Here is a 14,520-nt window from a genome sequence, read left to right on the forward strand (position 1 = left end):
AGACCAACAATGGTTTACAATATACAACCCCTCGATTGTCCAGGGTTCTTCTTCAGGTGTAGAACACTAAGCAAAGAATCCCCAACACACGTCCAATGTGAGAAGTTATTTCATTAATTTCTATATGTTTTTTCTTCTCCTAAATCTGGGTCATTTAATCTGTCAAGGTTTAGAGACAGCTTGATGATACCTGTACGTATGCTCCTTTCATATGTGTTATTATAGCATTGGGAATTTCTACATCTGTTACAGATTTTGTATTTATTTTTTATTTATTGACTATTCCATCAGACACTTTCCAGCACCAGCAGAAGACATCTCATGGCACATTCCGTGAATGAGGGACTGTATAAGGTTTCCTCTGGTGCTAGGAGGAGTTTTATGGATTAGCACCCTTTGGTAAGTAGAGTCCAATTGGTAAGGTCCATTTTTACTTTGCCAATTTCATCATAAATATCCATTTAAAGAGCATCATGATGATAGATGGATTGTTTGGTTGCTGCAAGTTGTGGTAAATATGTACTGATCAATGTGACAGGTACAGGTGTATCTACAAGACCTCTGCTCTACCTGATGATAGATGGAAACGTCATAATCCAGGGATACAATGTTACTGTAAAGATTTCTAATGGCCCAGTAATGACAGATTAGGAAATTATTAAAATCTCTGTAACTGAATGTACTGTAATGTGTGTTACACTGACCTCTGCCTCTTTGAAATGATACAGGGAAGATGCCAAATCATTTGCAAACGAACTTGTACTATCATCAGTCAACGAGTAGGGACAACCAGACGACAGTCAGAGAACTCCTGCTTTTGGGATTCCCAGATCTTCACGACCTCAAGATATTAGTCTTCTCTCTGTTACTCGGGGTTTACATTGTAACATTCACTGGAAACTTCCTAATCATTGGGTTAGTGGCAACCAGTCAGCAGCTCCGCTCCCCAATGTATTTTTTCCTCGGTCATTTGTCTGTATCTGACATATTGGTCATCACAATTATTGTCCCTCAAATGCTGCCGGTTATATTGGAAGAAGGGGCCGCCATCCCTCTCACAAGCTGCATAACACAGTTTGTCTTCAATGGTGCTTCAGTAGTTGCTGAATGCTTTCTGCTCACAGTGATGTCTTATGACCGATACTTGGCTATCTGTAACCCGTTGCATTACTCCAGTATTATGGGCGCCAGGCTATGCTATACCTTAGTTACTCTGTGTTGGATGTTAGGGTTTATGCTGACACTTATAGTAGCATGGCTGGTGTGTGAATTAAAATTCTGTGGCCCCAATGTCATTGACCATTTCTTCTGTGAGTTTGATTCTTTGTTAGCACTGTCATGTTCAGATACTTCCATTGTGGAAATAGTAGTGTTTGTGATAGCCATCACTATAATTATTTTCCCATTTGTGTTTATCCTATTAACATATGTTAATATCTCAATAACCATTCTCCGGATCCCCACCACCACCGGGAAACAGAAAGCCTTCTCCACCTGCAGCTCTCATCTAGCAGTTGTGTGTATGTATTATGGGACACTGATTGTAAAATACATAGTTCCCTCCAGAGGACAATTACGGAATGTAAACAAGGTCCTTTCTATGCTATACACGGTAGTGACTCCATTATTCAATCCCATAATATATAGCCTGAGGAATCAGGAGATCAGAGCAGCTCTGAGGAAATGTATCTGGATGGTGATAGGAAGATAATAGGCTCTAATCTAATGCAAAAAGAGGCTATACTGCACAGTACATATGTAATGTAGTATTTGGGGTTAAAGATTGAAGAGAATCTGCTCACCCTGACAGGACAAAACAATGGGGAATATGTTGCTACAGACGATATAGACGGGATTCTCCCTTTGTTAGTAACATCCTTCCGAATGTAGGGATTGTCCAACTCAAGCTCAACTGATAGAAAATGACGCCTGTTTAAATAATTAATTAATTCAATAATTAATTTACTCAAATCTTGTTTTCTGTGGGCTTTAATAACCATTTACTGTAGTCACAATAATAATAACTTTATTCCATGTTACATGCTAAACTCCATATCTCTGCAATGATTGGTCCCCTGCTTGTAATCGGCCCTGAGAGCAACACAGCACTTGCCTCAAATCAGGAGTCCAAACTGATGGTAGAGATTTTGGTTGGGGGAAGCAGTAGGATTTTTTTGTCTTGTTGTAATTTCAGCCTGCGCTGTTTTGAACTGGAAAAGGATCTCAAAGAAACAATCCCTCCTCACCATTGTACAGCAATAAAGTTTCTGAATTAATTGTCTGGTAATCACATTCTTGTCTGCAGGAAGTGGTGTCCCATGGGGGGAACGAATAAGCGGTGCACTGCTGAGGAAAAACGATGGAGGGTGGATCAATCAAAAAATGGTGTCAATATTTATTTGGCCATCAGCAACATGTTAAAAAAAAACAAAGAACAAGCAGAGAGAGCTCTGACACATTTCGCGCATGCGTGCGCTTTGTCATTGTAGAAGCATCAGGAAGGAATATGAATAGGTGGGCAAAAAAATTGGGCTTTTGCCACGTGGTAAAGTCTTGTGCGCCAAGATTCTCAAAGCTTTAAAAAGTGGAAATTCTGGTGAGATGCACTTTCAACAAGTTTATTTTAAATTCTATGCTACAAATACTGTAAATAGGCACAGTCTGAGGAATATTTCACTACTATACTGTAGGTGGAGCTGTACAGTAACTTGGTCGTCATATTAAACTCCATCTGCTTTATACACATCTAGTACATCAAATTCCTGCTGCTTCGATCTCGAACACTGGTAAAACACCCCTTTTCTTTAACATGCAATCTACCAAAACTTCTAATTCATGCACTTTAAACGTCATGAGGGGAGTACTAGATCCTAGCTGGTCTTGGCTATACCTCTATGGCAAAATAGAGTTACAAATGGCGCTCTTAACCCAAAAATATAAGAACTAGGTTCTTAAATAAATTACAATAGAACCTATTGTAGGTGTATAAACACGTGTATAAGTGTGAATACCTAAAGTGGTAAATATAAATCTTTCAGTCCTATAAATGCACACGGATTATCACAATGAGTGGTGAGAAAATAAATAAAATGAAACATCTGTTGACTTCTGCTCAAAGCCGGTATATGAATTGTTTCCTCCATCCTTCTTAGATGTCTTATACAGTCAAAACTCGGGGAGCGCCGATAGAATAACCGAATAATAGGAAGTCACAATATAGTGCAATATGCCAGGAACTCTAAGGCAAGTGATGTGGGTGATGATGGGATTTATACTCACATATTCCCCAAAGTAATAAAGCACTTCCTAATACAGTAGCAAAGAAAACCCTTGTGTGTTTTGTCCTCCTCCCCCGCGATAACAGCATCTCTCCGAAGGGTTCTCACACTTCTGGGTTGGAGGCGCGGATGTTTGTTTCCACAGCGATGGCACCCCTCTCTCGCTCTCACTTGGAACTATGCAGAGCGTGCGCCTGTATAGTTCCAAGTGAGAGAGAGAGGGACGCCGTCACTGTGGAAAATACCATCCGAGCCTCCAACCCAGAAGTTCGAGAACCCTTTGGAGAGATGTTGGCTATAACTCGCGCCTACCTTGTGTCATCACATGCCCATAACGTTTAGATTCCAAGGTTCTTGATGCACAGGCCTCATTACCCGGTGTATGCTTTGGTCTTGTCCTTACCCACACACTAATTCACTGCTGTATGTCGGTGTCATATAGCTAAATGGTAATAGTGGAAGGTTGAGGTTCCTGCTGCCTGCCCACGACCTCTTCAGGCGGTTCCAGGAGTAAGGGTCTCGAGGATTAATTCGTTGTGAAAGCATGATGTAGGACTTGGACTCCCAAACTGTTAAGTGCAATACAGTACTGTAGGAAGGATGCTGAATTAAATAGTCCCTCAGTGTGCTAGGGCAGGGTACCACCAGTACCCCTGGTTACAATGCCTGTGAGAACTGGGTTCCTATGGACTTTAAACATGGGATGGGTGCTGAATAGGCTCCAGCTCTTGTATATGGATACAGACTGCAATGACCTTGTTCACCATCTAATACAACATCAGTTTTCATAGGATACAATGGCAGTGTTAGTGCATGAAGTCAGTGTACCCACCACAATATCTAGCACTGCAGAGGCCTGAGAGTCCACTGCAACACAACAACCAAGTGCCCAACAGCTCTTTCATTCTAACTATGGCGCTTCGTCAGGGCCGGTTCCTGTTTGGCGTCCAGGTTGGGTTTAAATATCCATCCCTCGTCATGGCGATCAATTGCGTCAGAGCATGACCTTATATGGTGTCAGAGTGCATGAAGAATGGAGTGTGTGATTCCCTCATTTATGCCAATGGGACTAAGAAGTTTTTAATTTGTAGAACCACTGAGCTTCGACTCATAACAATTTGTTGTCAGTGTCTCCCTATCATTGAGCCCTTCAGATGTTAAGTGCCCAGGAAGGAGAGTGCACTAGTGTTGCCATTATGGTGCTTATTGACATGTCTAGCGTCAGCAGATGGGCTTAAAGGTAAGACGAGCAATGCGGCCGCCTTGGACACCACACCTTTGGGAGGCCTCACGCTCCCTCCTACTGTCGGATCCAAATTCCACCCAGTAGGAGAAGGGAGAGCTGGAGGAGGGAGCTGGGGACTCCCAAAACTGGCACAAGACAACAGAGCTGCCTACCCCAAGGTAGGGACAGGAGGAAGGAGGGTGGAGTTGTATCTGAGGGAGGTGTGTGTATGTGTATCTGGGGGAGGTGCGTGTGCAGAGCGGCCTTCCATCTGCAGCATTGCCATGCCAATGCGACATTATGCCCTGATGTCATGATGCCTCACCAAAGGTAAGGCTGGCCAGTGGTATCAAGTTCGTGACCTATAGAGTGAACATGTTCAGATGTTGCCAAACTTATTGTCCATGTGGCCATGGGTAAAACTGCAGACACCCGCAGCGGTCCATGAGGCCCAGAAGAATTAACGCCGCAGGGTTCCATGATTGTCCATGTGACCTTGCAGCATTAATTCTGAGCTTGATGGACCATCCTGCAGGAAGTGGAAACAGATCCTCACATTTCAGGTGCGCAGGTCCCCGTCTGCATCTTCCTGCTCACTGAAGGCAAATTCCCCACATTCATTTAGAAAACAGACATTTGTAACTAACGGGGGAAGGTTGTAGAACAGTTCTGCTGAGAGACATGCCAGTGCTAGACTTCCGTTTTGCCGTGTAAAACCGTACACTTCTTGAAGTCACATACTGTATGCTATACAAAGCAATCTGTACGTTAGAAAGGAGATCAGATCTGTGTATAAGGAGCTCTGATCTCTTTATAGGTAGCATGTGAAGAACCATCTGTGTGCAGTCCTGTGAGATTTTAATCTCTACAGTGCACCTCAGTGTACCACTCTGCATTTATACTTTAATTCAGGGGCCATGATGAATGGTAGAACTTTATACATTACTGTAATAGCCATCACATGCAACAAATTAAGACCCTTTTATTACACGAGAGGTAGTGGCTCTTACTCACTAGATAAGGCTTCTCTTTTCCAAGTTCTTCTAGAGCCTTGAAGGGGACATACTGTAGTCTTCTGCTCTGTGCTGCTACCTCACAGACACCTGTTTCACAGCAGCTACAGATGTTACTGGGGCCTTCCACAGTGGACCAGCTGTGAAGAGACGAGGAAGCTTAATAGGACAACTTGGCCAGATTGTTGACCCAAGGTTTAAGGATTCACGTCCGGTCAACTCTCCTTGGATTGGTTGTCAGTAATGTTTGATGAGAAAGAACATGGTGTTGCAAGTGCATATCTTGAATATTGAATATCAAGCAAATAAGCTTATTACAGTGCACCATGAAGGATAGAATCGCTCCTAGTATGCTCAGACCTCTGTCGATGGGGGACATATGGCTAAGCCAAAAACCTAAGGGCTTTTTTAAGTGTACAAGCTGTAAGGCTTGCAAATTTTGCCTGACTAAAACCAATAATTGTACCTCCCATGTGACCAAAGAAGTACATGTTATTGACCACTTTATTAACTGTAAAAGTACATTCGTGGTTTACTTATTACAATGCCCATGCGGCCTGCAATATGTGGGCCGCACAACCAGACCTCTCCGGGTGAGAGTCCTGGAGCATATAAGGAACATTGTGAAAGGTTTGGAAAATCACAGTGTTCCTTTACATTTCAAAAAGTTCCATGGCTCAAACCCTGAGGGTCTGAGTTATTTAGGCATTGATTTGGTCACTCCACATTGGAGAGGAGGTAACCGTATCCAGGAGATTTCCCAAAAAGAAACCTTCTGGATACATAAATTACGTACACTTAAGCCAAGAGGTCTTAACATCGATATTGATCTGGTTTCCTTTTTACATTGATGTTCATATGTGTGTTTCTATACTTGTTATGGGTACATATATTGACATCTTTTTATATCAACTTTTAATATACGTTATTTTAATTATACGTTGATTTTTTATTGTATGACATTTTTATTATACTACTTGTGCTGATTTTCCTTTTTGTCTCCACTTAGGTCCTATCTGGATCCTTATTGTATTAACTATGTATGTTTATTTGTGTATACATATTTTTATTATATAAATTCTATGTATATATATTTTTTATTATATAAATTTTGTGTATTTGTACCATTATACATTATTTGTGTCCATTTCACATTGGCTGCTATCTGTATGTGTTCATCTCTGCATTGTGGGCATGGCTTGTGCTATGATGTGTTGCACCCGCCCTTTCCCCTCCCCTTTTGGGGACTATTTAATGTCTTGAGATAAGTCTGTATCCATGCACCCCTGAAGAAGTCCGAATACCCGGATGAAACGCGTAGGGTTATTTTCTGTTGCGCAGTGACCCGTGAGCTGTGTGGAGCCGTGTGGAGCCTCTTGCCGCTTTCTGCGAACCAGCTGTTCTCCCGCTGTAAAGATCTCAACGCTGACTCTGTACCCTGCTACTCCCCCCTTACCATTGGAGGAAAGCTGAGGAGGTCCTATGACGTCAGACGCTGTTTGGATGCGGAGGAGGCTGTCCCTACCCAGAGGATTCGTGTGAGCTGTGTTTGTTGTATTGCGGGCGTCGCTCCTAGCCCTGAGTTGGTTAAACTGCTTTTATTGATCGTGGAGCATGCGAGTGAACTGGAGCTCACTGCTCAAAGGATTTTTTGTTAATTAAACTGTATTGTACTATGATCTTTTCTCTTTTCTTTTAACACATGCTGATCTGATTCCTGTGAACTGCCATTCACCCACGAGAGGAGTTCTTGCGCTCTGTGTACTCCTCATGGATGTGTGATAAACTTTTTTCTTTCTGGATTCACATTCTTTAGACAGGTTTATAGCTCATCTTGTTATTCACTTTATATGTAGTGTGATTGTATTGTATTGTATGTCTTTATTTATATAGCGCCATTAGTGTACATAGCGCTTCACAGCAATAATACATGTGGTAATCATATAAATAACAGATAATATAAATAACACATAAAGGGGAGAAGTGCTTCAGACATAACAGTAACATTTTGGAAAGCGAGACCCTGCCCCGAAGAGCTTACAATCTGATCACTACATTAATTCACCAGCATAAATTAGTGAGTTTGTGACATACTATAGATCACGAATCTGTAAAATATGTATATTTTCCGCGACGTGTAGAGAATAAGTCCACTTGATTTTGTCCTGAGGAAATACAGATTTACTGTAAAATACGTGTTCCCACCATCGTCATACCATTATTTGTAAATCTCTGAATATATCAAGAGAAGGAACTCTCCTGTTCTACAATACAAAAACACATAACATTTTATAGATGCAAGAGCATTACTTGTTCCTTTTTGGTGGAATCAGCGTTATAATAGGATAAGTGGTGATTTCTGGGATAGGGGGACTGACACTGCAGCCGGCTACATCTGTACTTCTCCCACCACATACACCATCTTCCCACAGCCTAAAAAAGATGGCATCCAGCTACTCACGTGTTGCTGGCTTTGTTGAAAGAACAGGCCTTGTTCATGGCGTCTGGTTTTGGGTGGCTGCTTCAGCTCTAAGATTACAGGTGATGTAAATCTAGGAATAAGGACACAAGAATCACATCCGCACTGAGAAAGATTATGATGCAAGCCCAAAAGTTGCCACCTAGAAATGACCGGGGAGAAGCCTTACCATGGAAGCATCTGTCCCAGTAAACCTGAAGGCATCAATCATGAATTGAAGCTCGTCTGGTTGGAGTCTCGGAGATCTAAAGGCAGAGGAGGAATCCTCCTATTTTACATCCACCAAGCACTTGTAGACTGGTTACAACCGTTACATGATCACTGTGGTCTTCGATTTAACAAACCCCACGCAGATACGGTCAAACACCAATCCGCAGGCCTGACCCATTCAGAGTAATAATCTGATAACGAGGGTTGGAGTTGACATCAGGAGATAAAGTGGCTACACAGCGATCAATGAAGATAGTCATAGGTACATGGTTTCCAGTGTCAATAGAGGCTTCAATGTGGAAGACATCACTAAGCTGGAACACTGTGGAGGTTCCCAGAGAGCTCCAATCATCTGCAAGGTGATAAGCAAACCATGTAGAGTGAAAGTCAACCACCGACCCTAAAGCAGCGGTGATCCCACATACCAGTCATCAGGTGCCAGGAGAAGGACAGCCTCTCTTCTACTGATATGGTGGAGCTGAAGGGAACCCATGTTGGTTTGACCGCCTTGCTGCGCACTTTGCCGTGCCTGTAGAGAGGACCAAAGAAGCATTTGTTAAAAGCCAAGCACAACCAGACCACAAACCCAGTAAAAACGTCGGCAGTGAACAAATCGGTCGAGCTTCAAGTAGGAGGGAGAAGAAGAAACAGATAGAAAAATGTATAATGCAGATTTCGAATGACCAATTCTTTTAACCAATGTTCAATTAAAAAAGCTGTGGGGTTCAAATTGTTGAAACTGGATTGGGTTAGTGCACACGGAAGTGTTTCACTAGCCATTTTAGGACTTCTTATGTGATGCACCCTTCTGTAATAAGCCTTTCCTCAACTTTAAATACATTATTTCCATAAGAGGAAGATGTCTTACCATGGAGGCATCTGTCCCAGTAAATGTGAAGGCATCACTCGAAGCGGTTTATGAGATAAGGGGCCATTATTTACCAAATAGTCTTCTGCCATAAGGAACCTTCCACAACAGGGCTGCAAAACACCTTACAGTCCCATTAACGAGTCTTTCATTGCCCGGAGTCTTACGGCAGAAGGCTGCGTAGTAAATATGGCTACAATAGTCGCTTCGTATTTTTCGTGAAGACATACCTAGGGTAATAGCACTGTATGGGAACTACCTCTGGGTTGGTCCTGATGATGGGAGAGTTCATGGAAGGGGTTGGGCTTTAAGTGAGATTTGTGCTGTAGATTAGCCAGTCTGGCTCATCTACAGATACAGAAGAGGACAACGATTAGAGCCAATAACTATAGTCACTACTTTAGCAGTACATAATGTTCTGAATGACCTTGGAAAGTATTACACACCATCAAATACAAAATTGTATCTTTTCCCAGTTCTAGAAAGAGTCCTACCCGAATGTAATTTGTCTATGAAGTGGTCAGGTCTTACTGTTGGAATTGCTCTGGATCACACCAACATCCAGGAATTCTACATATACTTCGGGAAGAGAGGGCTTATCAGGTGAAATTGTCTCTAGACCAGTGAGAATTTGCACTGGAGAGGAAGAAAGTTCTTTAAGGGACATATCCCTTTGTATGGGTTCCTTGACACTCCAATCTATAAGAGGATTATTTTGCTGAAGCCAAGGTAGTCCCAGAATTACCTGTACTGACGGAGAGTGAATTACATCCAGAGAGATCTCCTCCTTGTGTCCATCCTTCGTTGAGAGCGAAAGGGTTGGTGTCTCCAAAGATATGAAGGCTGGTTGGACAGGACGTCCATCAATGGCCTCGAGACCGATGGGTACGGACTTCTTTACCAAAGGAATCCCGTGTTTGATATCAAAATCTTGATCCACAAAATTCCCCCAGAATCGGAGTCAATGAATGCTGAAGCAGAGATTCGGAAGTCAGGACCCTTGAGAAAAACAAGGAGTCTTTGTTTCCTGTGAACTTAGAAGCTCGTGGTGTCCGCAGTGTGACGCTGACGCTGTCACGTGTAGCGGAGGACTCAGTGAGAGGTTTCAATCCGGAAGTCCTGTGATGTGTAGCAGTGGAGGAATAGCCCGCGCAGCCTGACCCCCTTGCAACATCTTCATCACCCACAGGTTTCTCACCCCACACAACGGACCCCCACTTTGTTCTATTCGCATTGCCTTTCATTTGGGGCTTTCTTGTAAGTCCCCATTGCATCCGTGTGCCCCATGATGTGTGCTCACTAAAACGTTTTGTCTTTATAACTTGTGCCAGTCAATTATTGCTTTTCCCCGTGTTCCCTTCCCCAGTCACAAGCTGTTTATCCCCTCATCATACAGTGTTGCACTATCACCTGTGTTATGCTTTCTCCTTACATGTCTACCCTGGTGCACTGCGCTCCCTGACTCCTCAACACAGCAGCTAGTAAAGGATCAACAAGGAAGATCCCCTGAAGGTTGAGCGGCATTTGAACACTGGTTGTATATTTCTTTCTTCTTTTATACTGACTATACTGATTGTTATTGCACCACACCTGAAACACCCTCAGGAGCGCCTGGTGGTTTTTGTGTTCTTGATCTTTCCTGAGCGCCTTTCTCATTTTTTTAGAGTCTTGGAGAGTCCTTGACAGAAGACCGCCGATAAGGCCTCACCGTTGCAACCCGTCTCTGCGGCGATGGTTCGAAATTCCAGGGCGTAGCTTGCGACCGATCTGCGACCCTTAGAAATGTGAAACAAGGACGAAGCAGAAGTAACTCTATGGCCCGGGGTGTAATAAACCTGTTTGAACTCTCTTTGGAACCTTGCGAAGTCTTGGGTAAGTTCGGGTCTCAGCTCCCAGATGGGAGAAGCCCACGCCAATGCGTCTCCGGTCAGTAAAGCGAAAATGTACGCCACCTTAGTCCTGTCAGAAGAGAATCGAGAAGGAGTTAGGTCAAACTGAATATTGCATTGGTTGAGGAAACCTCTGCAGCCATGGGGATCACCTGCATATCGGTTGGGAGTGGGAAGACGCGGTTCCAGAGGTAAATTGGCTTCCATGGAGAAAGCGGACAAGGCAGCGGGTCTAAGGATTGTGGACTGGGATTGCTGAAGCGAGACTGTGGCTATCTTTGGAGTCAAGGAGGCAACTTGGTTGTCCAAATACTGAAAGTGCTCAGAGATAGAAGACAGGGCTTGGCACACGTCAGGGGGATCTATGTTTGTTGGGCTGAGCATGCTGCATGGAGAGGGAGTGGCTCAGTGAGTAAAAGACATTGACTGGCACAGAGTTTGAAGCAGGGGAGCCTGGTTCAATTCCCGGTGTCGGCTCCTTGTGACCTGGGCAAGTCACTTTATCTCCCTGTGCTTCAGGCACCAAAAAACATAGATTGTAAGCTCCATTGGGCAGGGACCAGTGCCTGAAAAATGTCTCTGTAAAGCGCTACGTATAACTAGCAGCGCTTTACAAAAACATGCTATTATTATTATTACTGTAACTCTTGCGCTATCCACAAACAAGACAAGGCCCGGTACTGAGGTGAGAAGGTATGAAAGCTAAAGATTAGCTCTAGCACCACTTTGTGGATCTGAGCAATGGTTGGCTTCAGTATACATGAATAAATATACAATGCAGCACCACTCCGGGTGTATAATGCCCTTCTTGCTCCACAAATAAATCTGATAGCATTTTGCTGATCTCTCAGGCAGTGGACAAGTTAATCAGACATACTAAATTCTGCAAAGTTTTCCCATTGGTTAATGTGTTCATGGAACTTTGCCTTGTTTGTCAGCAAACTGTTCCTTATTGCCCACATGGGGACATCATGGAATTCTCTATACAATACCAGCCCCAGGTGTTCTCATTATCCAGATATACACACAAGGTCTCATGTGCAAAACATTTTCAAGAAAGGTATAAAGATCTCTGAAGCTGTTACAGCCTCAGCCATTGTGCTCAAGTCCTACTGCACCTGTATGTCTCCTCTTACTAACTCACAGGGAATCCTCAAGAGAGGTCTTCTAATCTTCAATTTCTAACCTGCAGCACTACTGCCTGGCTGACCATTTCCAGCGGAGAGCTACTGCACCATCAATTCGTCTGATATCTTGTTAAAGAATATAACCTGCATATTGGTGTGATATGGCAGCTTGGACCAGAGGTAAGATAAACACAGCTATTGTCTTTCACAGTTGTAGGTCATATATTTCATAGTTACATAGTTACATAGTTAGCAAGATGGTGAGTAAGGGTGGCACACTATTGCTTATATAAAAAAATATATATTTACAATGTTTTTCTCCTTTGTGCTCACCCTCTGTTGACCCCGGCGTCTCAAAGCTGGATCCACGCAAATATGAATAGGTATTGGAGATAAAGGAAGCACACAGGACCTTACATTGAGTTCAAATAATTTTTTATTGTATTAGTGCATCAGAGCAGGCATACATACAGTAACATTTATGGACAACCCTGTCCTTTCTTCAGACCATATATGGTCTATGGTCTGAAGAAAGGACAGGGTTGTCCAGAAACGTTACTGTATGTACAGTATGCCTGCTCTGATGCACTAATGCAATAGAAGTTTATTTGAACTCAATGTAAGGCTCCTGTGTGCTTTCTCTATCTCCAATACTTGTTCATAGTTACATAGTAAATGAGGTTGAAAAAAAACATGCGTACATCAAGTTCAACCTATGCTAAATTTAGGCAACAGATACTTTATCCTATATCTATACTTACTTATTGATCCAGAGGAAGGCAAACAAAAAACCCCAGTGACATATCATCCAATGATATCGCATAAGGGGGAAAATAAATTCCTTCCTGACTCCAAGAATTGGCAATCAAATTACTTCCTGGATCAACATCCTTCTAATGTATACTTATTTGGTATATCCCTGTATACCTTTCCTTTCTAAAAAGATGTCCAACCTTTTTTTGAACAAATTAATTTTTTCTGCCATCACAGTCTCCATGGGTAATGAATTCCACATTTTAACTGCCCTTACTGTAAATAACCCTTTCCTTTGTTGCTGGTGAAATCTCCTTTCCTCCAACCTTAAGGGATGGCCCCGAGTCCTTTGTACTGCCCGTGGGATGAATAGTTCTTTTGAAAGCTCCTTGTACTGTCCCAGAATATATTTGTATATAGTAACTGTATCATATCCCCTCTTAGACGCCTTTTTTCTAATGTGAATACATCTAATTTAGCTAGCCTCTCCTCATAAGTTAGATGTCCATCCCCTTTATTAATTTGGTGGCTCTTCTCTGCACTCTCTCTAGTTCCATAATGTATTTTCTTAGGATTGGTGCCCAAAATTTTACTCCATATTCAAGGTGTGATATTACTAATGCTTTGTAAAAGGGCATAATTATGTTTACTTCCCTTTCATCCATTGCCCGTTTGATGCAATATAAGATCTTGTTTGCCTTTGCAGCTACTTCATGACATTGGGCACTATTGCTAAGCCTGCAGTCTACAAGCACTCCTAAATCCTTCTTCATCAAGGATTCCTCCAATTTATCCCCATTTCATTTGTATGTCGCCTTTTTATTCTTGTTTCCCAAATTCATAAACTTACATTTATCTGTATTAAACCTCATCTGCCATTTACCTACGTTTCCAGTCTATCTAAGTCCTTCTGGAGAGAAATTGCCTCCTATTCTGATTCTATTAACTTACACAATTTAGTATCTTCAGCAAATGTGGAGACATTGCTCTCGATGCCAACCTCAAGGTCATTAATAAACAAGTTACAAAAAAAAAAAGGGGTCCCAGTACTGATCCCTGAGGTACTCCACTCACGACTTTAGCCCAACCTTAAAAAGTTCCATTTATGACAACCCTCTGTTGTCTGTGCTTCAGTTTTCAATCCAGTTGCATATATTTTTACTGAGTCCAATTTGCTTTATGTTGTACACCAACCTCTTGTGTGGAACCGTATCAAAAGCCTTTGCAAAATCTAAGTAGACCACATCAACTGCATTACCCTGGTCTAAATTTTTAAATATCTCCTCAAAGAAACAAATAAGGTTAGTATGGCATGATGTATCCTTCATAAATCCATGCTGACTATTACTAATAATTTTGTTTCCATTAAGGATTCCTGAATATTATCCCGTAATTAAACCTTCAAGTAGTTTCCCTACTATTGAAGTCAGGCTTACAGGTCTTTAATTCCCCGGTTGTGATCTAGCACCCTTTTTAAATATAGGCACCACGTATGCTTTACGCCAATCTTGTGGTACTGAGCCTCTGGAAATGGAGTCCTTGAATATTAAATGTAATGGTTTGGCTATTACTGAACTTAACCCCTTGAGAACTCTTGGATGTATGCCATCGGGGCCAGGGGCCTTATTTACTTTAATTTTTTCAAACCGCTTATGAACTTATTCTTCAGTAAACCAAT

General features: G+C 42.3%; 1 protein-coding gene across 1 annotated transcript; it reads left to right on the forward strand.

Moving 5' to 3' along the window:
- The first annotated feature begins 761 nt into the window (after nt 1–761).
- Nucleotides 762–2,003, forward strand: LOC142471411 (olfactory receptor 11A1-like). Its single transcript, XM_075578217.1, has one exon. It carries the CDS (start codon nt 950–952, stop codon nt 1,709–1,711), a length of 762 nt encoding a protein of 253 aa, XP_075434332.1. The 5' UTR covers nt 762–949; the 3' UTR covers nt 1,712–2,003.
- Nucleotides 2,004–14,520: the final 12,517 nt, after the last annotated feature.

Source organism: Ascaphus truei, chromosome 20 (genome assembly GCF_040206685.1).
Source record: "Ascaphus truei isolate aAscTru1 chromosome 20, aAscTru1.hap1, whole genome shotgun sequence".
Classification (NCBI taxonomy): domain Eukaryota; kingdom Metazoa; phylum Chordata; class Amphibia; order Anura; family Ascaphidae; genus Ascaphus; species Ascaphus truei.